The sequence below is a fragment of the Excalfactoria chinensis genome, chromosome 1 (genome assembly GCF_039878825.1).
Source record: "Excalfactoria chinensis isolate bCotChi1 chromosome 1, bCotChi1.hap2, whole genome shotgun sequence".
NCBI lineage: Eukaryota > Metazoa > Chordata > Aves > Galliformes > Phasianidae > Excalfactoria > Excalfactoria chinensis.
In genome coordinates, this window is record NC_092825.1 from 178932947 (window position 1) to 178958900 (window position 25954).

General features: G+C 36.1%; 1 protein-coding gene and 1 long non-coding RNA gene across 2 annotated transcripts in view; both read left to right on the top strand.

The window, feature by feature from the left end:
- LOC140247353 (uncharacterized) overlaps nucleotides 1–25954 on the top strand; it is a 638953-nt gene that overhangs the window by 134477 nt on the left and 478522 nt on the right. The gene's annotated exons all lie outside the window — the stretch shown is intronic.
- On the top strand, nucleotides 11404–12339 carry LOC140261516 (taste receptor type 2 member 40-like). Its single transcript, XM_072355017.1, has one exon. It carries the CDS (start codon nucleotides 11404–11406, stop codon nucleotides 12337–12339), a length of 936 nt encoding a protein of 311 aa, XP_072211118.1.

Sequence of the window (25954 nt, forward strand, 5' to 3'; positions counted from 1 at the left end):
TCCATTAATTTTGAGTGGATTCAAACCTCAGCACAGTACAGAGAATAGAGTTACCCCTTAAATCACTTCACATCTGCTTAAGAGTGACAAGAAGAAAAGGGGAAACAGTATTTCCATAATGATATCTGATGCATATTGTATTAAACAATAACCAGTATCCAGGTACTGAACTGGTGAAATACCTGATCTTGTATGTATAAATAAGCTTGCTCTCTTTATTTGACAAATTTTGGTTGTAGAATAACTGAAAGAAGAATCCACTATACAAGATCGCTGACTCAACACAGAGTTTAAAAGATAATAAACAGGAATAAGTTATTTTTAATTCATCCAAAATGTGAATATGTTAATATATTAGCCTAAGCTGCTTAGTGCACCTGGTTGGATCCCTTGCCATTAGGCAAAATAACCAAAATGACGTGGTGGCTTCATCAAGAGCAGACTGAAATCTATATGACAGAATACTTCTCTGAACCCCATGGGATCCTAATGTAAAATAATTAATTAGTGTATATATTTTTTTAAAGAAATGCCATGAGGTTTATGTTACAGTCTGGTGGAATAATGGTTTTGGTTTTATTTGTGTGGCACAGACAAGGTTGTCTAATATTTTACCAGAAAAGCCATATTTTTATCCAGAACAACCTCACTGGGTGTTCAAGAAATATGTAGATGTTGTATTGAAGGATGTGGACAATATTGGTGGCAGGTGAACAGTGGGAATAGATGGTCTTAGACAGATGGTCTTTTCCAACATTAATGAATTTACGATTCTACGTTTCTATGATTTTGTCCTCTCTCCTCCTAGACTCCCATCACTCTACTCCCACCTGCCCCATATAGGAGCTACCTCCAGAGATCATCTTCCTGCTTGCACTGAGCTATCTGATTTGCTATGCATGCAAAATACCATTTACTTGTGCTGGTGTGCTTGTTTTCTGTCAGTTCAGGAAAGCAAAAAAACTTGTGATGGAGACCACTGGGCACAAGATCTGGCAGAAGCAAACCAGCAGCAGCTGGTGGGAGCAGGGTGGCACATTCTCTGCCATGGGGAGAAATTACACTTTCCTCTCTGTCACTGAAATATGCTCTTATTCCGCTTAAAGCTAATAAATCATTTATATATCATCTATGTTCACTGAATAGATCTTGACAATGAGACATGTCCATGTTGTATTTTTTTTTTCATTAAAACTAATAATTACTTTTTTATATTTTAGCTTGTCAGTATTTTTAGGGTGTTCCTCCTTTCTCCTCACCTGAAAGCAATATAATGTTGAAAATTTGGTGCTGAGTGCAAGTAAATCTGCAGTACAGATCATGGAAAGGTTTTTTAAGTGTTCTGTTTTTCCTTGAGAAGGCAAAATGTCATGTTTTCTGATTGAGTCAAAGACGTGTAATGAAGTTAAATGCAAAATATTTGAACATAATTAGAAATAGAAGCAGAATCCAACACAAGATGAAAAATAAAGGATTACTGCAATAGAAACAGTTATAACACATTTTTGTAAGTGGGGGTGAACTGAATAACTAATTGTTTCTGAAACAATGATCCTTATTCTCACTTCTACTACACAGTAAAACAAGAGAAATTTCACTGTATTTTACTGTATTAGTCATGTGAAAATGATACAAATAAATGAGAATTCCTCCTTTATTATTGGAAGTTAAGAGTAATGAATAGAAATATCAATATGAATCCTACTAAACCAGCACAATATCATAGAATCATTATGATGGAAAAGACCCCCAAGATCATCTAATCCAACCTTCAGTCCATACTCACCATGCCCACTAAACCATGTTTCTCAGTGTCACGTCTATATGGTTCTTGGAAAACTCCAGGGACAGAGACTGAACCATCTCCTCTTTCAGTGTGGTATCACTCTGTGAATAATTTTTCCCAATATCCAACCTGAACCTTTCCTGGCACAACTTGAGGCCATTCCCTCTAGTCATATTTGTAGTTACATGGGAGACTCCCACTTCACTACAGTCTCCTTTCAGGTAGTTGTAGAAGGCAATAAAGAACACAGATCTTGAGGTGGAGCCTTACCAGAGCAGAGTACAGAGGATGATCACTTCCCTGCTCCTGCTGACTGCACTGTACTGTTTCTGATACAGTCCAGGATGCCATTGGCCTTCTTGATCACCTGGGCACACTGCTGGCTCATGTTCAGCCAAGTGTCAGCCAACACCCTTTGGTTGTTTTCCTGTGCACAGTCTTCTTTGTTTCTTTTAGGGACACTTTTCTGTATCCAAATATAATTTCAATTGGAAATTACATTACTTGGGAACAGAACTGCTCTTTTTGCTGTGTATATCTTTACAGCCTTTGGCACAATTGCATTCAGTTCTTTCTTTAGGATCCTGGTATGTTACAATAATTGCAGCTGTGGCACGGGGCTGTATTTTGTAACTGGACGTAGTCAAAACCACGAGAGAATTACTGTTGTTCATAAAATATACTAAAAAGTGAGAAAGCCTCATAATGTATCCTGACTCACTAACATTAATTCATTCACACTAGGTAGGAAGAAAGGTCCATGTGTGCAGTGACTTCCTGTGACAGAAACAGAATAGGTGCTTTGGGAAGGTTATATAGATTGGATAAACATACATGATATTTTCTCCTGCTGTTCTCCCAGGCAATAAACTTTTATAGCCCAGGGACTTTGTGAACCAGAAGTGGGTTTTATGCATTTAAGTAACAACCAATTGATTTCTTTCCAATGGGCTTCTAAATTAATCCTTTGAAACCATTCAGACTTTTAGTACTGCTGGTATCTTCTGACAAGTACTTCTGTAACTTGCTTGTATGTTACATGAAATACCACTTTTTGTTTCCTTTTAACTCCTTTCACTTGATGCTACCTACTTAATAAACTAGAAAATACAGTACATTTTTTGACCTTACTTACCTATTCCATGAAATGGGTATTGCATGCTTGCCAATCACATTCTCCACAATTTTTTGTTTCTATCACATGGAAGAGTTTAGTGGGTACTTCATTTTATGGAAGCCTGACTTCAGCTGTCCCAGAATATTCCCTTTCTAGAAACTGAAACCAGGATGAATTGGCTTTATGTTCCTTGCATTTTAACCTAGAATATAGGAAATATAGGAAAAACAAACAAACAAACAAAAAAACAACTGCACAACTTTTTTTTTTTTTTTTTTTTTTTTTTTTTTTGTGCTCGATGTCACTCCTTCATAGTGACCATAATTCAGGTCAGAAGTTAAGAAAAAAATATTCTCAGAATGAATGGTGGGGTATTGGAACAGTCCGCCCAGGTTTCTGGTGATCACTGCCCCTGGAGGTTATCTAGAAACATGGATATATGGCACTGAGGGACGTGATTTAGCGGGGATGGTGGGGGTGGGTTGATGGGATGGAGGTGGGTTGATGGTTGGCCTAGATTACCTCAGTTATCTTTCCAACCTTAGCGATTCTATAATTCTATGATTTGTTTCATTGTTTCCCACTTGAGAGGAATATAATTCCATTGCATAGAGTGAGCAGGCATGTGTCATTTTCTTGAGCATTTTCTCAAGGATTTGACAGCTTTTTTATTTCATGCACCATTCCCTCTTTGTTGCAGTAATCACAGCAAGTAACATTTCATTAATGCAAAGTTAAAGAGCTGATAAGATATTGAGAAGTAATATCTAGACCTGGGCATGTTGGTAATGGATTTCATTGCACTGTCTACCCCAAGCTATTCCTGCATCCATTTAACACTGAGTCACTGCAAAATAAATAAGAGATTGAACTGTAGATTTTTCATTAATTTTCTTCATGGTTGGGAACCTGGACTTAAAAAGCCAAGTAATCTGACACTGGAGCTGCACAGGCACTATTACTTGAATACTCTGTATTGGGGAAAGGTTGTTGAACTACAGACTTTTCCTTTATTTATGATTCTGAATAGGCTTATGGAGAGATCTTTCTGAATAGATAACATTTTCTATCTCCTAGAGACAATGCCAAATATATTGCTTACCTTCAAGGTGAGTAGGATTTGCTTTGACATGTGTCGCCTATGTTACTGAAAAGGTGTAAGTAAGCAGTGAAAATCAGGATTAATCTAAATTTGCATCACAGGTGGTTGGAGTATTGACAAAGGGATTTGCTTTGCAGTTGTCTGTCAAAATGGCACAGCAGTTATACAAACATAAGCAGATCCAGCATTATGTACCTGCAAGGTGGAAGCTAATAGTAGTGTAATAATGGGGACCTGCAAATGGTATTATGGTTACAATACTTACATGATCTTTATGCATTAAAAGACACATATGTTTGAAAGTTGTACAGCTGACAAAAGTGAGCACTTGAAATTTGATAATTAAAAAGCTATGTATTTAAAATTACCAGTGCAGTGACTTTGAGGATACAATCTTTAATGGCATAACTGTGTAAAGTTGCTTTTGCTATTCCATTTGCTGGATTCATTGCAACAGGAAAGACAGAGATCCTAATTTAGTGAATTTCAAGTATCCCTAACAGAGAATAGAAGAATTACTAAAAGGACTACGTAGGTCATTTTATAAATGAAAATGATATATTATTAAATCACAGAATGAAAGAATCATAGACTCATAGAAGGGCTTAGGTTGCAAGAGATCTAAAAGATCACCAAGATCCAAATCCCCTGCTGTGGACTGGTTGCCACCCACCAGATCTGGTTGCTCAGAGCTCGGTTCAGCTTGGCCTTGAACATCTCTATATTCACAGGGTGTTCACAGCTTCTCTAGCAGCCTCTTCAACTGTTTTGTCAGCCGAGTAAAGATTGTCCTCCTAACATCTAATGTAAATTTCTCCTCTTTTACTTTAAAGCCATTCCTGTTTGTCCTATCACTATTAGACCATGTAAAAAGTTGCTACACTTCCTGCTTGAAAGCTCCCTTCAAATACTGGAAGGCTGTAATGAAGTCTCCAGGGAGCCTGTTCTGTCTAAACAAGCCCAGTTCCCTCAAACGTTCTTCAAAGGAGAGGTGCTCCATCCATTTGAGCATCTTCATAGCCCTCCTCTGGACATGCTCCAATACATCTTTCTTGTGCTGGGGTCCCAGACCTGTACACAGTACCTGGACACAGATAGGACCTCACAAGGGCAGAATAGGGGGAAAAAATTGCTTCTCACCCCTCCTGGCTACACCTTTTATGATGCAGCCCAGGATGCGGTTGGTATTCTGGTCTGAATGGTTTAAATGAATTGAATCACCTAATCATCATGGAAAATATTTCCTTGAGATAAATTTATACTCCACATATGTTTGAAAACAGAGGTCAGATTTCTAAAGTATTAAGATGTGTATTACGTCTTAAAAAGAGTATTATGAAAAAGGCAGCTAACAAACATACAAACCATGCTGTGGTTAAGCTTTGCTCCTCCGATACATTAATTAATATATATTACAGGAGAGGATTTCTTATGTTTGTTTGTTTGTTGTTTCATTGCTGGGGCTCTTTTGTTGTTGTTTTAGATCTTTTAATTCCTGATTTCTCATTCCACCTGGGTTAATGCATAGTCAGTGACAAAATGAAGGTAATGAAACGTCTTTTATTGGACAACATAGTAATGTAGTGTCATTGGCCATGGGACTTTCTAGATATCGGAAGAGGGCTGCCAGAGGCTTGGGAGCTGGTGGAGGTCTATAAAAGAACATCAACAGTAGAGTCTTGGAGAGTACATAATAGAAACTATTGACACCAGGATATGGAGGAAATGTCTCCTAATGTGTTTATGAAAAGCAGTGAATGAATGTTTCTGTAGATCATCAGTGCCCTCTTCTCTGCAAATGGGCTGCAAAACTTTTTCTTGAGTTGTGTGTTCTTTCTAGAACTGTTACACTAAAGGGTATGTTTTAGTGGATGTGGTGGGAATGGGCTGGACTAGATGATCTCAGTGGACTATTCCAACCTTAATGATTCCATGATTCTGTGAAAGTCAGGTTTACTATGTCTTTAAAAAGTAGTTTGGGGTTTACTTATTTCTTATTGTAACTTACTTTACTGTATCCTGTGACTGAGACATCTAACCTTTAGCTTTATTACTGGTAGTCTTAAAAGGGGAATATTGAACACAGGTCAACATCAGATTTCTCTTCAATCTTTCTTTCCTTGCTTAACAAGAAATAAATTTTAGTTTGTAATTCTCCTGATGATTCTGGATTGGCTTTTTCAAAGCTCAAAATGTCATTGTATCCCCTGGGCAAGGTCTAACACTTTGACTAATGTAATTAAATGTTTCCTTCTAGATGTTGTGTATGATCATTGGAATGTTTTCAAGTTTTCCTCAGCTTGCAAGGGAAAACTTCATGTTGATGATAAATTAAGAAGTTAATCATTCATTCATTCTTAGAAGTCTAGATTTATTTTAATAAGAGAAAACAAACAAACAAACAAAAAACTTGTCATTGAATTGGAAACTGAGGGTCTTTTATGGGTTAGCCCCACAACAGTTAGGCCCTACAGAACTTGCTTACACCCTCTTTATGGAATAGGAGAAAAATTGAAAGAATAAGAGTGAAAAAACTCATTGGTGATATAAATGCAGTTCAATAGGAAAAGCAAAAGCTATGTGTGCAACAAAAAGGAGAGCATGGCTATCATTCAGTCCTTCTCGACAGCAGGCATTTATTCAGCCATTTTCAGGAAAACAATGGCTAAATTTTATATAATGGCTACTGGGAAGACAAAGACTGTAACTCCATTAATTTCCCCTTCTGTTTCCAGGTTTTACTACTAACATGACATCATATGGCATATAATAAGTCTGTGGCCATTCGTCCTGGATCTATACCCTCCTAACTTTACTGGTGGGGAAGCATATGGGTTATAGAAAGACATAAGCATAGCCTAGCAGCTATTTCATTTGTAAATTGAACTTAGATAGGGGATACATGAGTGGTCCTATTTTGTCCTACACTATGATATAGAGTATGGTTTTGGTAAAGAGGGAATTAAACCAATTGTTGGTATGTTGAAGGTAAAGATGCAAACTAGAAGGGAATGAGAGGAGGGAATAAGCGAGTGATGCAGGTGGTATCCAGTTACTCAGGAAGTGAACACATATTTTTTCACACTTTATTTGGTATCAAGCACAAACTTGTCTTTGCAAATGTTGTCTTGACTCATCTGTAAACAAACTAATTGCGTAAATTAATGCTTGTATTAGACTCCTTTCCATCATGGCAACAAGAGACTGATTACAGTTAGTAGTTTGTTTCAGTCACCTTTTCCTTTCTTCTGATGTATACTTTAAAATTTTACTTATTCTTTTGTTTCATCTGCGTTACATTGTTTGATCTTTTTGACCTTTACTTTGAAGGACTCCTTCCACTATCTGGGTCTGATCAGTCTTCCATTTTGACAGCAGCCTTCTGAGGAAAAAAAACAACAGTGTCTTACTGAAATTAACAGTATGTTATCTCTGGGTCAGTAATGACAGCAACATGACAACTTGCAAATTACTGGTAATAGCTTTTATCACCCTTTCTCGTGTGTGTTTTTTTGTGATATTTCACAGTATTATTTCTCTGTGCAATATAAAGTCATCAGTGTGTTAAAGGGCAACGTGATTTATTGTTGTTTACCAGATACAGGGTGTTTTATTAACAATCACAAGCCTTTCACAGCTTGGTAAATACCTGAAGTACCCTTGATACACTTTAAGAATGTGTCATGGGGACAGGCAGCCATGTAGGAGAGCCAGGAATATTGAGTTTCTGGGCAAGTGACTAAACCCAGATGTTTGTGACTTACCTGTATACTTTTTGCAAGTTTTGCAAAACTATTTCTTTATCTTCTACAAGAAGTATTCTTTCATGCTTTTATTTTATTATTATTATTATTATTATTTTGTTTTGCAATCAGTAATAAGTACCCGAGTGTTTTAAAACAGTGCTATAAATATTATGTGCAGTTCACTGTGCACTGTAAAAAACTTATTTGCTTAAGAGCACATTATTTAAAGGTGAACATACGTAATAAAGATCTAGTACCTGAGCTCTGCTCTGTGGCGACAGTGACAGGACCTGAAAGAATGGCATGGAGCTGCATCATAGAATCACCAAGGTTGGAAAAGACCTAAAAGATCACCTAGTCCAATTGTTCACCTATTACTAATAGCTCCCACTAAACCATGTCCCTCAACACAATATCCAATTGTTCCTTGAATGGTGACTCCACCACCTTCTTAGGCAGTCCATTCCAGTGCCTTACCACCCTTTCTGAGAAGTAACATTTCCTAATGTCCAGCCTGAATCTCCCCTTCTGCAGCTTGAAACCATTCCCTCTAGTCCTAATCAGGGGAGGTTCAGGGCAGTGTTAGGAGAAGGATCTTCATCAGAGGGTGGTGGGTGTGGGACAGATTGCCCAAGGCAAGGTGCATGACACCAAATCTTCTAGAGTTCAGGAAGTGTTTGGACAGTGCTCTTAGAAATATGGTTTTTAAACCTGGACCTATCCTGTTAGAAATCTTTAGACTTTGAAATTTAATCAAGGTTTAGACTGATGCAGAGCACCAAAAGGAATTTCTGTTAGGAAGTAGAGAGATTAGTGAGGATCTGGAAAGTTGGTGATAGCTCGAGCACCTGTCATGTCACTAAAATCAAAGCTCTCACTTCAAAAAAGACTGGAAACATTATGCAAAAATGGCAGTCCCATTAAACATGTTCTAATTTTCCCATCCCCGATTCAGCTATAGACAATAACTTCTCACTAAAAATTATGAAGCATTGATTGTAGTTGGGTGGTTCATCAGTGACATTTCCAGGATATGCATCATTCTGAACAATACCAGGAATAAATCTTCTAGTGTCATGTTCATGTGCTTCTTGCACACAGTAAAAAGCTGCAAGATTAACCAGATAACAGGTAATTGGTATTTTGTGGATTTCTGAATGAGCAGAATAGGCCATGTTTTACAAGAGTCAAAAGTGTTTTCTGTGCTTTAATAATCTTTCTAACTACTTCAACAATTAAAATCATTATAGGAATTGTGGAAAGGGTATTTAGTACAGTTGTTAATTGGAATGCATGAATCAAAAGAGGAAAGCTGTTACCCAGCTGAACTTGTCTGCCTTTTCTGAATATGGTGAGATTCATCTTGCAAGAGAAAATGTCACATAAATTCTGACTCTTCTCTCCAGACTTTAGTGTTTGTGACATACTAATATTGTTCTATAACTTTTTAAGAATTACAAGTGCTTGCTTCACCCTGTGGCTCAGATGCCTTTATGCATTCACAAAAATGCTTTTCCAGAGGATAAAGTCAAAACATGTTGGATGGTCTCCTGTGCCTCCTTTGCCAATTAAACCTGTTCTGATCATGACGTTGAATTCTGTAGCTCAAAAGTGAGGCTACAAAAGGGAAATTAATGGCCTATCTGGGCTATCCAAGTCCTTTATGTTCTTTCTTCACATAGTATCATCTTTCCCTTCTGGGAATACAAGAAGGATTGGACAGAGCAAATAAGCAGCATGGGAACCAAGGACACATCTAGAAGAAGAAAGAACAGCTCATGGCTCTGATTTGATAAGCACCCACATGAATTGTTGAAGAGTGTTTGTGGAATGTTCTGTCGACATGTAGGGACGAATAGGAAAGCTAGTAAAATGGAAGTTGTGAAGGTATATAAGTGATGTTAGAACTTGTAATAAATGATTTAGATCATTCACACCTGAGACCCTGCATCAGACGCAGCATTCCCTCATTACAGTATTTGTTCCCCTCAAATTACAGCTTGCTCCTTTGTGGAGACACATCACACCAAAGTGAATATGTATGTCTGATTCCATATATCCAATGACATGATCTTGTGTAGATGTCTTTAAAATTTTGATCTCTATTTGTTTTTTCACTAAGGACTTTTTAATATACTCTTACTATAAAACTGAATAATCAAGGAAGCTTACAATCCTGGTACAGTTTAATTCTAAATTTTTACAGCAAAAAACATTATTTTCATAGAATTATAGAATCACTGATGTAGAAAAAGTCCTCTAAGATCTTCCAGTTCAACTATTATCCCATCACCACCATGTTTGCTAAACCATATTCCTCAGTGTCTATTCTTGAAAACCTCCAGGGATGTTGGCTCCATCACTTCCTTGGGAGCCTGTTCCAATGCATTTTCATCACTAATCATTCTTAATAGAAACAAATGAAAGAGAATTAATTTACACTTCTCCTCTCCTCTCCTCTCCTCTCCTCTCCTCTCCTCTCCTCTCCTCTCCTCTCCTCTCCTCTCCTCTCCTCTCCTCTCCTCTCCTCTCCTCTCCTCTCCTCTCCTCTCCTCTCCTCTCCTCTCCTCTCCTCTCCTCTCCTCTCCTCTCCTCTCCTCTCCTCTCCTCTCCTCTCCCTTTCCCACCCCTCTCTTTATGTTATTATCATAAGTAGGACCTAAGCTTCAATGTAAATTCAACATGATTGAGGTATTGACAGGAAAACAAAAACACAGAGATTTTCATTTCAGTAAATTGATGAAGATATGCACTTATGCTAGTTTAAATTAGCTATTTCACTGCTGTACAATTCATCAAAAACTTGAAGCTTGGGCATAATGGTTAACACTAAATCCAACTGGCAGGTTTTATTGCATTCTGATTAGAAGCTTGGTCTGTCTTGCACTTGGAGTCATTTTACTTTGTTGAGAAATGGACTCCAGAACAAAGTTCTCTACAAAAAACAATGAACGATTTATTGTCAAAAAACTTCAAGTACTTTTCCAGTAGACAGATGATTTCAGATGCTTCCTACTCTGTTGTCAAAGTCTTTCTTTCTTCTTTCATATGCCAATAATTCACAAAAGCATTTATTGCCAATATTACTGTGCCAGCATTACCCAATTTAGCTATAAATGTCCCTGTTAATTGCAGGGGAGCTGGAGAAGATAAAATTTAAGGGGCCTTCAACTCTAACAATTCCATGGTTTTATGATTACTTTTGTAGATTGAATTAATGAGTCTGTGGATGAGTAATCTTGTTATCTCCTAACAAGCTGCTGCCTGAGTTTGTGGGTTGTGTGATACTTCCCTTCTACATTGTCAGGTACAGTCAAACCACAGAGTCACAGAGCCTTCTGTCATGCTAGGTAGGAATATGATAGGATAAAAATTGGAAGGTTAATACAGATGACTATCTCATATCCCTAATGAAAAATGTAGGCAAATCTTTTGTATGTGAAAGGTTAGAATTAATTACTAAGTCCTTCTCTTATTTGCAAACTCAGGAACAATCCCAGCAATCATTTTCAGCTATCAATTCCAGATGTATTTTTCTTCTTAGATATAAAGTGAGCAGTCTGGTACTAGAGCTAGTCATTTACGGTGTGGTCTGCTCATCTTCTTGCACAGCTCCTCAAGTTAAACAGGCAGAAGTGACCAGAGCAACAAGATGTTACCACCAGTTCTCATCATTTCAATGTGCATTGTTGCTATTGAAGTTGTTGTTGGATTTATGGGAAATGGATTTATTACTGCTGTTAATAGCATTAACTGGATCAAAAGCAAAAGAATATCTGCAGCTGATATGATCCTGATCTTCCTGAGCACATCAAGATTTATTTTGCAGGTGACTGTAATGATGTACATTCACAGTCTCTACTTCACAGATGTGTTTAAGTTGGCTTCTGTGTACAAAACCTTTGGAGCTATATGGATGTTTGTAAACCATTCCAGTTTGTGGTTCAGTACTTGGCTCTATGTCCTCTACTGTGTTAAAATAATCAACGTCACCCAATGGTTGTTGTTACAAATCAAGCTCAGAATAACTGCGATGATCCCATGGATGCTTCTAGGATCTCTGTTAATCTCTTCTGTAACTTCATTTCCTTTATTATGGATTACACCCAACACCTACCTCTGCAGGTCAACAGGGAACTGTGGAGACAACAGCACGGCACATATCAGTAGCTGGGATAGTTCACATTTGTACCTGCTTCTTCTTTACTTTACAGGTTGCTTTTTTCCTCTGGTAATATCTATGGTAACTTCAGGTTTATTAATTAATTCTCTTTGGAAACACACCAGGAAGATGCAATGCTATGTAGATAGCTTTAGGGATCCTTTGATAGATGTTCACCTAATTGCCATTAAATCCATTATTTCTTTCCTGATCCTATATATTTCCAGTTTTGTAGCTCAAATTCTTCTAACTTTGTCAACTTCTCAAAGCAAAGATTTTGTGAAGGTTGCAGTATCTTTAGTTGTAACTGGAGCATATCCTTCAATACACTCTATTATCCTTATCATAGTTAATTCAAAGCTGAAACTGGCACTCAGGATGATTTGCCAACATTTTATGTGTCATTTGGAAAAGGTGAATCTATAAGTCCTGTACTACAGCTTAGAAGAAGCACGCTCAAGTTATGGACATTGATTGAAGTTCTTATACATTTATTGTTTCACCTACTTTGTTCTTGGTGGAATATGTTAATAGTCAAGGGATTTCTGTTTCTACACCTCCCTAACATTTCATGGTTTCTGAAATATCATGCCTTTTTACCTTTTTCTTCTTTTCTTTTCTATATGAATTTTGCTCTCTCACAGTCCAATTTAATAAAGAGGAAGAAGAAGAATAAACTGAAAGAAAACAATGCACTGAACTAGCAAATCAAGTACAAGACATGATTTTAAATTCTCAGTTCAAGACTGCCAGACTCATGATACATTTGAATGAAAGAAAATAGGACTGAAAGAGAGGTAAAATTTTACAGAACTCTCAAATATTGGTTCTCTGCTAAGTGAACTTCTGCATGGGAAGCTTAAAATAGGATGATACCAATGCTATACAAGATGTAGCTACTGTGACTTATGAACAGAATATGCTTCCAAAGATGCAAAAACAATTAAAAGATATAGTCTGGAGGGAAACTAAGTCATAGAAACGTATAGACAATCAATGTAATTGTAATTATATTCTGAATCAGGTTTATTTGAGTCAGGATTCCAGAATAACTTATAGCAACTTACTTGTTAAGTCTCTCCTTAAAACTGATTCTTTTGTTCAAAGTCTACTTTATATTGGTTTGTTTTCAATTTTAAGTAGTTTAGTGAGTTGTTGATTACAATGTATATGGTTGTACTTATGTGAACCTACCTGCCCAATGCAGAAAATCTTCTCCTTGAGTTGACTCTTATGATCACAAATATGTCACACAATTTGCTGTTGCTTTGGGTAGGTGTGTTTTTTCTAAGGCTCTTTTGATACCTTGTGTTTATATGAAGTTTCACTTCTGGTCGATGAAATATATTCTTCAGCAAATCCTGTTATGTTTTATCCAGTAATGTGTTAGGTGATTCTTCTCTGAGATTCTCAGCTCAGCTGTAGTATTTTTTAAGCTGCATAACCTCTCTGCAGGAATTGAGGTAATGCTAGATTACAAATCACTGTGATGAGTTTCAGTCCAATCTAAAAAATAGTAATGAAGTGGGTGATTCAATTAATCTTGGGGGGAAATCACTGTCTAAAATTGCTGAGTATAATATTTTAAACTGATTTTTAAAATATTGTTTACCAAGTAACGTATGTTATTACCAATAGGAGGCATGTGTAAACAGAAGAGTAAAAAGTGCTTAGCCAGAAGGTGAATGATTAAACTCATAGAACTCATTGGATCTTAGCTTACAATGGAAGGGATCCAAAAGAATCACAGACATCAAATGCAATCGCCTTACAAGATCACTAAAAATTCAAACTCCTATGTCTGAAAGCACTGTCCAAATGCTCCTTGAACTTGGGATGCTTGATACCATGACCACTGCTCTGGGGAACCTGCTCTGGTGCTGGACCACCTTCTGACTCAGAAACAACAACAACAACAACAACAACAACAACAACAACATAATGTTTGGATGTGCAATTGATTATATCATAAAATTCAAACTCAATTCATGTGCAAAATTATTATTATTTTCCTTAAATCAGCTGCATCAACAAAGATCCAAAAGTTCCTAGAGAGCCCTTCCTGTGAAGTTCTGCAGGGAAGCAGATGAAAACCACCATGGTCAAGCCACAGCACAGCCCCACTGTAGAACAGTGGTAGAGCATCTTTCTGCTCATCCTATGAACATGGACCGAATTTAGAAGAGCCGCAAAGTGGCTCTTTGATCTCTTTCTCAGTTTACTTAAAAAAAATAAATAAAATAAAATAATAAAATAATAATAATAATAAAAGAAAACCCCCCAAAATCTCCTGAAATACGTGAGGCATTATTTATCTATTTATTTCTTAATGTAATCAGGATGTCCTGTTAAAATTCATTTCCCCATACAGTTTGTTTCCCTGCAGGGGTCTCCAAACTAATTTCTGGTGACATTCTAAAGACAAAGGAATTAGAGCCAAGAATGAAAACAGTACACTCTGCTTAACTTTGTCACTGCCTCCTCACCTTCAGGAGGAAGAGACACGAAGCTAGAGCAATGATTAATAAAAGATCCATCATTGCTTCCAGGGGAGAGGACAGAAGTCAAATACTTGATGTCCTTATGTTGTATTGATGAAAGTTTTGTTATACACAAAATAGAGTGAGATAGATGGATGCTGAAATTAGAATTTTAGATGAATTAAAGAGTAAATAAAATATCAGTTTTGTCCTTACTCTTTCCATCTATTCCCCAAGTTTTCAATTTATTTTCATGTTTTCTTCCAGAATAGTTGCCATTTCCCATTTATATTCTGATCTTGTCATTGTATTTGGGTTTTTACCTTTCCCTTCCTAAAATAATTATCTATATTCTCCACAGATTTAACCATATTCTTTTGCTATATTGAAAAAAAAGCCTCATAATTGCTTTATGGGATAATAGTACACATCTATTTTAGTAGACTTCTATCTATATCTAGCTCACACCTGAAAACAAATAATTCTTATCAATGTTTATTTAATTAATATGTAATGACTATTTTAGAGATATTACATATATATATTGAAATCCCAAACCAAATAAAATTAAAACAAACAAAAAAATGAAACAAAAAGTTTCATAGCAACAACAACAAAACACTTTTGTTGAGATTTCGTTGTGCAGCAAATACATTTATAAATTGAAAATAAGATTTAGTTCCCTAATGCCACTTCTTTCACTTTGCAAGTTACACCAAATGCAGATGCCAAGATCACTGTAAGATGAAAAATGTAGTTCGTTCCTAATGACTGCATGAAAACCAAGTGCTCTCTCATCCTATATATATATATTTTTTTAAGTTCCTGTAGAGATACAATCAATCAGCCAGCTCCAGGGATCCCAGAACCAACGTGTGTAAAAAAGCTACTAAAGCTCTAATTTTTTCCATTGCCAGTTTACTGACAGTGGTCATAATGACTTTCACCTTACTTTCATCTGTCAGTATCTGGACAATAAATTTTTCTGATTAATTTTGTTTACTCCCAGAAATTAAATAGAAGCCAGTAACCATGATGTACACGTCTTTTTCTTGAAATATAACTTCCCACTCTCACATGAGGTCTAGGGAAAAGTTCTACATTCTGAAAAGCTTTATAAAAGGATTGTAAACTGGGATTACTTCTATCTCTGTTTGTTTTCTTCCTTATAGCAGATTTCTTTTATCTTTCTTTTCATTAATATCACAAGGACAGTTTCTTCAGTGCTATGAAATGCATAAAGACTATTCCTCTTCCCTTCAGTTCTCCTTATCCTGTTTCCTGTTTGAGGATATCTGTATGGGAGGTCATTGGATCTTCGTTAGTTGTATAAAAAATGCAGTCTGTCAGAACTTTCAAGGAAACATATCTTTAAGTTTACAGAAAAATAAATAAATAAATAAATAAATAAATAAATCATGAAAATGAAACAAAACAAAACAAACAAAAAAAAAAAAAAAAAGAAGAAACAAGCACACACACACACACACACACAAATCCTCAAATCATTTTCAGCATGTATAGCTTTTTTTGACTCAACTACTCTCCTTGAGTGTAAAAACTCTGAGCTAATATATCTGCAAGGTAATATCATCTTATAGCTGAATATTTCATAATTTTCAAACTTTCATTTCATTTGCATTATGTCTCTTCCTTTGCAATGACTATAAAGAACTTTATATTGGCCAAAGTGATCATAAGAAATATCAACTAAAGAGAAGGTAAGATGATGGTAAATAATCCAAGCACTTAGGAAGTCAAAGATTCATAATGACTTCAGGTCAAAGGGGGTTGTCTCATTCCTAAAACAACAAAAGAAAAATCATCCTCACCAAACTGGCCAGTCGGGAGAGGAAGGAAATGTAAGGAAAATTAAAAACCAAAAGAAAGCTCTGCTCCTGCATCTTTGCTCATGAGAGCCAGTGGGGCTGGGCCCCGGGTCTCCATCCCAAGAGTCCATGGCTGTTCTTTAGTACTCAGTCTGTGTGTGAAAAGACTGGGACTATATTTTATCAGCAAAACTCAGAATGCTTTTACCACCACAGTGTGATTTCTGTGGGCTTTTAAAAATGCTAGGAATGAAAGTTATCCAAATCCACTCCATCTACTTTATCTGGTATCCTTGTGCAGTACAGGTAAACACCCATGGGCCTTCCCACATTCTTTCTAAGGCAGCGATATCAAAAGCAGATACTGTTAAGTTGGGAACTACATCAGCGATGCCTCACTACAGATCAGATGGTTTGTTTTGCCATTGCATTAAAAGCAGAGAGAAGTTCTGAACAGGAATGATGAATTTATATCATCATCTCTCAGTTGCTTTTTAGGGAGGAGAGGTGAAATTAAACCCTTCCTTTTCCTTCTCAATGCCATATTTACATTTCAGTTTTTCCTAACTTCTTATCTTCTTTTATTTTTCTCTTACCTTTGGAGTCTGTCATATTTATTCCAAGAAACAATCAAACAAAAATATTTCACCCTTTGTTTATCACAATTCTTTATTAGCTTTTCCTCTTAAAACCATACTTGGTTTACTGCTGTTGTTTTTATTATTGCAGATGCCTACTGGTGAAATAAAGCTGAGTTTATTCCCAAATTTATTATAAACACCAAACAATCTAAGAGGGCTTGTTATTTTTGACGTATTTATACTTTTTCGTTTGTGACAACACTGCAAGTAAATATCATCCTTTCTTTGTGAAAGTGCGGGAAAAAAGCCACCTGCTGAAACCTTGGGATGTTTGAAGTTCCCCTTTTAAAGTCACATACAGTCAGTTCTGTGTTGTTGTCCTTTCCTGCATTTCTCCTTGTCATTTTTTTTTTTCTTTCACCCTATATTCTAGTCCATTTTTCTTTTACAGATTTCTACTCTTCTAGTTTCTTTCTCATTTCTCCTTGTCTCTTTTGAAATTATTCTCCTTTTCTTTCTCTTTAAATTCTTTATTTCCTAACCTTATCTTTGTTAGTCCCTCATTTTTTTTTCTTCTTTTCTATGCTTACATCCTTTGTTTCCCTTCCATAGTAGAGCTGATTATCCAGAGAAGCGAAATACAATGTGACTGTTTATGTATGTAAACAGCAATATGAAGGACATTATTCAAACACTGCATGTGCATTATGTATGTTTAAGACTATGATGATTTGAAATAAACACATTCTGAGAAATGGCATCAGAAAAGTAGGAGGGATTTCTAGCTTTATTTATCTTCTAAAAACAAAACCAGCATTATAATTAAATCTCCCCATCAGAACTGCAGGAAATCATCTTTTTTTTTTTTTTTTTTTTTTATTTATTTTATTTTCCTGTTGAACTTCTGGATCTCCCCAAGAAAGCAGCATAGCATTTGTGAATAGTTATTTGTTAATGTCATTGGTTAGATTATAAGAAATACATTATGAACTTTTATGTAGGTATTCAACCAACAGAAGTTCAATCCCCTAATTTGTTATATATACTTAATTTGACTGTCAATGGATGAAAATGCCAGGAGTTTACTCCAGAAATCTGAACTAATGGAGATGTACAGCAACATTACTATCTCTGTTAAATAATTAGGCACTAAGCTAAAATCTGTAGAAACAAAGAAAAGAGATAACTTAAGAACTGTCTTTGATTTCTAAGCTGTTTGCACCAGAGCTTCAAACACTCAAACATTCATTCACTTGATCTGCTGCATTATTCTTGGACATAGCTCTTACTCAAGAAATAGGAATTCAGAGATTTATTTTTTTACCAGAATGATCCCCTGCCAGAGATCATGCTGAGATATATCTCTTGACTCTAATTCCCTGTAGATTTGAAAAGATAAGATCTTAGGATCCTCCTCTCCTGGCACATATTATAGTCAGCATGCACTTGTTCCAAAAGTCATCTCTAAATCACATTCTCCCAAAAGAAAGTTCAGCATTTTTGAGGTGTAACGGGCACATAGAAAGATATCTTTTACAATTTTCTTCCTTCCAGTCCCTTTGCCAGCTCATTGGCATGGAAATGACTTGTTTTGCATTCCAGAGTCAGTGCAAAAAGGTCAAAATCTCAGACTGACCTTCTAGAAGTTTTCCAAGTTACATTGCCTTTCTTGTTTACTGGAGAGAAAAACCTGTTTGCATTACCGAGTTAAGGGACAAGACTCTTAGGAGGCTTTAGTTGATTTGGTGCTTGAACATCTTGACCTGTGTGCACATCTCCAGCTCTAAACTGCTGTTCTGAGCATACTGAGAACCCCTGGATGATTCTTCCATTATGCCTGGGAACACTGATGTTCTCCTCTGTCATTTCTTCTTAAACTTTGGGTTATTTTAGCTTTTACTTTTGTACTCTAAAAATCAATCATCCCACAGACTTCAGGGTGGCAGATGCTGAGACTTTTCAGGTCTCTGTATCATCCTGCTGGATGAAATTAGGATTTTATTGCCTTTCATCATTGCATTTTGGAGTCATACACTATGGTGAATGACTCTATTCTCGAACTTACTAGAAGAGAGAGCAAGCCTCTGACTTCTGCAATTCCAGGACACATGTCTATGTAAACATCAATAAAATTGTCTTCTTCCTTCCTTTGCTTGATTCTTGCTTTCTAATTGATAAGTTATTTCTGTTATTCAACTGCAACAGCTAAATCACCAAGATTGCTTGCATTGTCTTTGGAGGTAATCTGCATCTGGTTTGAATACTCAGTACTCAGCATTTAATCGGTTTAAAATGAGTCATTAATTCAGTCTTGTGTTTCTTCATACAAGCCACCTTATTCTGGGAAGTTTTTGTTCAATGTCTTCCTTATTTTGAGAGGTACATTCTGAAAAGTATATGTTATATCCTATCTCTAGACACACAGACAACAGCCCTGTATTTCTCCCAGACTACACAACCCTGCTTCCACTACCTGTACCTCTTTTTCCTCTTCATACATTAGTACAACATAATCTATCTCTATTATCTATTTTAGTGGATTTATCAGTGGTATTGCAGAAATAAATTTACACAGGTTATGACGGTGAATCTGGGACAAATGAAGGACACCAAAAATCTTATTTCTCCAACTGACAACTTTTTCTTTTTTGATCCAGTTATCCCTAGTATTTCTGAAAAGACACATTTTGATTATACTGCATTTAATCCACACAGGTTCTTACTTATAATTCTAAAAGCTGAGAACTCACAGATCTTAAGGCAGGTTGGAAAGGTTTTCCATAAGCTTGCAAAGAAATATGGGTGTTTAGTACAAACTTTAAAAAATAAAAACAAAAACAAAACACTGTAGTAGGAATAACAAAAATTTGACAAGTGTCAATACTTTGGAATATAGAATAATCTCCTACATTTCTGATCATATGCAATTATTATTAACTAAAACTGCAAAAGTGATCTAAAAGCATAATTTACTTTTCATTGCAAGTGTAAAAGTTAAGTAAGATATGTTGGGAAATAGAAGGCCCCTGGGAAAACTGGAGCAGGCTAAAATTTGGTATTCAAAGTAGTGAGTCTAAGTGAAATATTGACTTAGAATTATAGAATCGAACAATTTGGAAAGGACTTTTAAAGGTTATCTGGTTCAGTTCCCCTACAATGAACAAGGAAACCTACAGTTAGATCAAGTGATCAGAACTCTGTCCAGCCTGACCTTGACTGTCCCCACGCTTGGGCATCCACTACCTCTAGATGGCAACCTGTTGCAACGCTTCACAACCCTTAGTTTAAGAAACTTTTTATCATATCTAATCTAACTCTCCTCTTTTAGTTTGAAACCATCGCCCCTTATCCTAAAACTTCTTTCACAGACTTCTGTGATATCAAACAAAACAGAATAAATTATCTAATTAGTATATTTTGAGAGAAGTCCTGAATTCCTGTTTGTCTTTCAGGCTGAAATAGAAAATTGTTAAAAACAAACATATTTATATCCAGGATAAAAGTCTATATTCTAGAGTAAGGATTATTTATTATTACTGTCATTTTCCCTTCATGCAGTGCATGCATCATATATCCAAACACAGGAGAAGAGAGGTTGTGATATGGAACATCTTTGATCAAACCCAGATTTGTTAGTTATTTAGGTTTCCTATCTCCACATTCATTCTTGAGTTTCTAGACAACAGCTTTACTTTCCATTGGGAACAAGGAAACAAATGTAACATCACCAATTTAACTTTCATTTTTACTCTTCCATTCCTTTAGTTACAAATTCCCCTCATTCCCTATCTTTGAAAGCCAAATATAAATAATACCTGTGTAGGTAAACCTTGTCCATCCAGCTGAACTTCAGTGTTCAGCTGATTTAGGGTGTGTTACTTTGTCCACAGAAGCTACTGGTGCCATGGAATTAGTGGCTGTGCTTATGATTTGAAAAGGAGGCCATTGCTTCTCAGAGAGGTAAGATGACCGGTTAAGGCACTGAATTTTAGTTAGACTTTGTCATAGGCTTCTTATGTTTTAGAGGGTCAAACACGGTGCTTTTTTTAATGGCTATAGCTACGCAAATTCACATCTTATGGTATCTTGGCAGTTGGAAAAAAAAAAAAAAAAAAAAAAAAGAATATTTCAAGGCAAAGATTTTTGTCTGTAAAATGTAGATACAGTAATTCTCTACCTTTGAATGTAGTCCTTGGGGAAGCACTGTGAGAGAAAGAAAAACATACATTATTGTGTTCCTTGATCTCAGGTAAATATTTATTAATTTGCATAGGCACAGCAAGCCCATGCAGAGTTCCTCCCTCTGCTTGATTTGTCTGGAAAATCAGTGTGAAGCATAATATGTTGTGGTTATGTTATCAGTGCCTATAGGTGCATGGCAGCACTGAGCAGAAACTTTTAAAGATGAAAGAACAGAAGAGCAGATGGTGGTGGATGAATTTACAAAACAAGTTGCAGTTGCGTTATTTATGAATGAGAAGCTACTGAAATTATCATGCTCTTCTTTTCCCTTTTTCTGATGCATATCAGATAGTTATTGGGGCTTCTTCTGTATTTTTTTTTTCCTTTTTTTTTTTTTTTTTTTTTTTTTTTTTTTTTTTTTTGTTTCCTGCTATGTTTTTCATGCGGCCAACATCTATATTTACCCCTACATCCATATTTTCCCTTTCTATTTTTGAACAATACGATCTGCGTCTCAGGAGGAAACACAGTAATAAACATAGTTACTCCTTAGATTCAACAGCCCCAGATCCATTTCCTTGCAGCTCAGCCACTCTGCCCCAAGCCTGCAGTGTTGCCCCGGGTTTTTGTTACCAAATTGCAGGACCCTGCACTTGATCTTATTGAACCTCATCCCACTGACCACAGCTTGACAGACTTTTGCTAAACTATACACCAGAGATGACAGTCATCTCTCTGAATTACAAAAGAAACAAATTCTTGGGAGATATCTGATGTTTAGAAGTCTTCTATAAGAACTATGATAAATGAACAGCTTAGTAATTAATCTAATAAAATTCCTAATAAATTGCTATTTTCAACACCTATTTAAGTACCTTTCCTTTGGAAATATTCACATCTACAAGTGAAAAAAATTCATATCTTCAAAGCAGTTTTATTCAGTATTATTAAATAAAATAATATGACAATATAATTGTGTGTATTTAGATGATGAAAAAGCCTACTATGATTTGATGTATCTCATTTATTGTCCAAAGGAAGGAGAAAGAACTTTTCCCTGATTGGTTTAATTTAAAAGACAGCTTGACTCTCAGAACCTCCATGTTCACAATACAATGGATTTAGTTTCTGTGGGAAGAGAGAAAGTACTCGGGGCATCTTCTTTCAATTTCTGGCTATTTTCTTGTCTTGATGAATTTTGAGGAAGAACTCTAAGGGACTGCATATGACTTAACTCATTAGTCAAGTTAGAGAAAGCATCTTTAAGTGTCAGATCAGGACAGTCAAGTGCTTCGGTTTCTCACTGAACAGTGCAGATGAGGCATTAGCACACATTTAAAAACAGCCCTGCATGCAATATACAGCTCAGCTCTGAATCAAACTCAGCCTCAAAAAACACCTGCAGGATAATTTGCACCATGTAGCTTCTTACCAGATCAGATACTCCCTGTTGTCATTCAGCCAACGTAGAGCTGACATAAAGCCTGCACTGGGTGTTGATTTGACAAAGGCAGTCAGTCAAGTGTGTGGTTCTGATCTGAAGCAAGCAGTGCTGCCATCTGCTCTCTATGTTCATAGGTCTGCTATTAATTGTTATGGATCCACAGTGCCAAGCTAATGCAGACAACATGAACAGAGTAATACAGTATATTTGCCTATATAATTCTTTACATATTTCCAAGGAATCAGAATTACATGACACAGGACTGCTGTTGACTTTTTTAGCAAGGTCAATATACATGTCCTGCTGAACAGCACTTAATAGTTGTGGTGATCTATTCCTAACAATAGAGCAGAGCTTTTCATACCGTCTGATTGATCTGAAAAGGGAAGAGAAAGGTCACAAATGTCACTTTGTAGTGAAAAGATCCAGAAGCTTATTGTAAGCCCTGTCTAGCTTACATTAGTTTTCTTATCCTCTTGTTATACAGTTTGCTAATTCAATATGAAATCTAACTACACGATAATGCTCTGAAATTGCATTATCACATGGAGTAACTATCATGGCAGTAAGAACAAAATACAAATGATATTATAGTTTATTATAAGTCTGTCTTGACCTGATTAAAAGCCAGCCAGCTCTGCCCTGAGAATAGTCCAAAAATGACACATGCCTCATTGTCCATCATGGGTCATGTCAAGGTTTAGGCTTAGAGTTGCTGCACAACATTACTAAACAACAATGAAAAAAAAAAAAAAGAGTGTTGTGGAGTCTTAGTACCTGCTGTTCTAACTAAAATAGATGTTTTTCTTTTCACCTCCTCTGTGAAGTACTTCTGGTATAACCAAAGTGGGGAGTAGCTTGGGTTGACAGCCCTTAATAACACATTCTTATAAAGCAGGATGGTTATGCTCACTCTGCAGAGTTCTGTGCTTGGTTCTCCACTTTTGCTCATGTTTATATCTGTAAATACCTGAACTAAAGTGAAGGTTGTGTTGCAGGCTGGCATGATGCCAAGGATATGTTTTGCATTATATTAGGTATACTTGACCATTTAAAACCTGCTGATGTTTTTTGTGGGGGTCTGATATATCTAAATAGGATGAGGTCTCATTTGTCGTATCTATTATGTGTGGTCTTTCAGATAGCAGTTTCTAAAAATCTCATCCAGGAGTCAGCTCAGAAAGAATGGGTGAGTTCACTGCAAAAGGGAGCTTGGAACTGAAATACTGCTGTGTGTATAATAACTCGAGAGCAAATAAAATAGTTATCTTACTAGATAGTATGGAAGTATGTAGAATGCAGTAGTGCATCATTTGAAACTGTCCAGAATGCTCTCACATAAAGCATAATGAAGAATTTCCATTAGCTCAACCACTGCTAGAGGAGCAAGAGGGAATACAGTTTGTGAACCCACCCACTTCATCACCCCAGGAGAGTTCTTATTCAACTTGTACGTTCCCAGTACTGAAAGAATTATGTCTGATATCCAAGGTGATTACGTTAGGAAAGTACTTATGTATGAGCCCAGTAGTTTCAAACTGTCCTTCCATCAAGATCTCTTTTAGTTTTGGTTCCTAAATTTTTTTTCTTACTTTACTTTTCTTTTGTGGCTGCTGACTCACCCTTCCTTTTTCACCTGTCTGGAGGTACACCTAACTTCTCTCAGAAATCCAAACAGTCTTGAAGTTCAAGAAACATTCATTTAAATCTGCTGGTCTTCCTAGGTTCTTGTTGCAATATCCATAAATTTAGATTCATAATGAGAAACTTTGGGTGGAATTCAGGTTCTGAAGACACTGACATTTTGGTGTCAAGCTGCGAGTTATATATATGTAGTCAACAAATCAAATCAACCTTAGAAAATAACTGTTCACTCCAAACATATCTAGTCCCTAGTTAACAGGATATATAGTATATTCTTGACCTCCTCTGATTGCAAAAGGGACGTTTAAACCTATTCTACATATAAATATTTAAACAGGTCCTAAACTTCCTGCCAATTATGCCACTAAATTATAGTTGGCAATAGCATATTCTAAAGTAACATCCTGACTGATGCATAGTAAGTTTCATAAATTTACAGATAAGTTTTGAAAGCTAGGAATGTTTTAGAATGAAAACTACACTTGAAATCATATTATAAAAAGAAGATAAAGAAAGTCAGGACAAGGCAAGAGCAACTAAATATTTTCTCTTCTTTAGTCAATCAGCATCAACTGAGTATATTTTGATAGCGTCATATAATCAGTTGTCAGTCTATAAAATATTGTTTGCAGTATTTTCTTTTGTAAGCTTCTGTATTTTAAAATCAAGCTGTTTCACATGTTCATGTGCAAGATAATCAACAAGCCCTGCTCACTTCAGGAGTTATAACATGTAAGAAGCAGTTTTGTTTCCTGTTTCAGTGTAGGAGGCATCTTCAGTTTAGTCATATGGTAGACAGGGAAAGAATGCTTCTCTCCATCATTCAGATATTCAGATGTTATGTTAAGGAAGCACAGGCCTGACAAGAAATTAATCTGAGGGCTTTTGATCTTGCTGAAGCTATTTCTAGGACCAAATATTCTCCAGAGATGCCTTCATCTTCAGTCACTCCATGACTCCGTGATCACACTGTTCCTCCTTGCTGACATCTGCACAAATGACAATGGTTTTCAATATGCTTCATTATTAAAGACTCATAAGAAAACTAATTGTGTTACAGACACTGAAGAAAATATTTAATAATGTCAATTACAAGTTGATCACCTTCACTCCACAAAGAGCTATGCCTTCAGCTCAATTATTTTTGGGGCAGCAGCCAACTTAATTAGTTGTCTCTTCCTTATAAACACACAATTAATGATAACAGTGACAAACACATTGTACTTTCAGTACCCTAGAAATCTTAAAATAATCACAGTCAATAATTCAAGGATGAACACATTATCTGTAAGGTTACATCTTTGTGCTTGCTATATGACAAAAATCTTTGTGAAGTAAAATCACTAGAACTTTAGATCTTTTTACTCTTGGCAAAACTATTTTTGAATAAAATAAAATATTTGGACACTAAATTTGGTGCTTTCAAAAGGAAAAGGAGGGGAAAAAAGAAAAAAAAAAAAAAGAGAAAAAAAAATTGTCTGATCATGGTCTTTGCGTTACCCTTTTGTTTTCTAAGTGGTAGTCAGAGTCCTTAGATGAGGACATTATGACATTATGATCTTTATCTGCTCCCCTACTGCTTCCTTTCCAGCCATGAATATACCTATGCTTATCTGTACCTATCAAGACTGAATTTCATCCAGCTAGCCCTAATATAAACCCACGTTTGCCCCCAATTTTTAATCTAGATGGAATTATTTAATTGACTGCACTAGAAAATTAAGTTATAATAAAGCTTCATATGCGTCTATCTGAAGCATGGGTGCATTCATCAGAACTGTTGTGTTGAATCCAGTTGTTAGGAAATGAACTAACCCCATATGAAGCTATCTACAAATGCACTTTTTTTTAATTAGAATCATAAATCTGATAGATTCTGAC

Excerpts from the sequence above, each read along its gene's own strand:
- LOC140261516 (XM_072355017.1), top strand. The coding sequence starts at position 11,404 with ATGTTACCACCAGTTCTCATCATTTCAATGTGCATTGTTGCTATTGAA.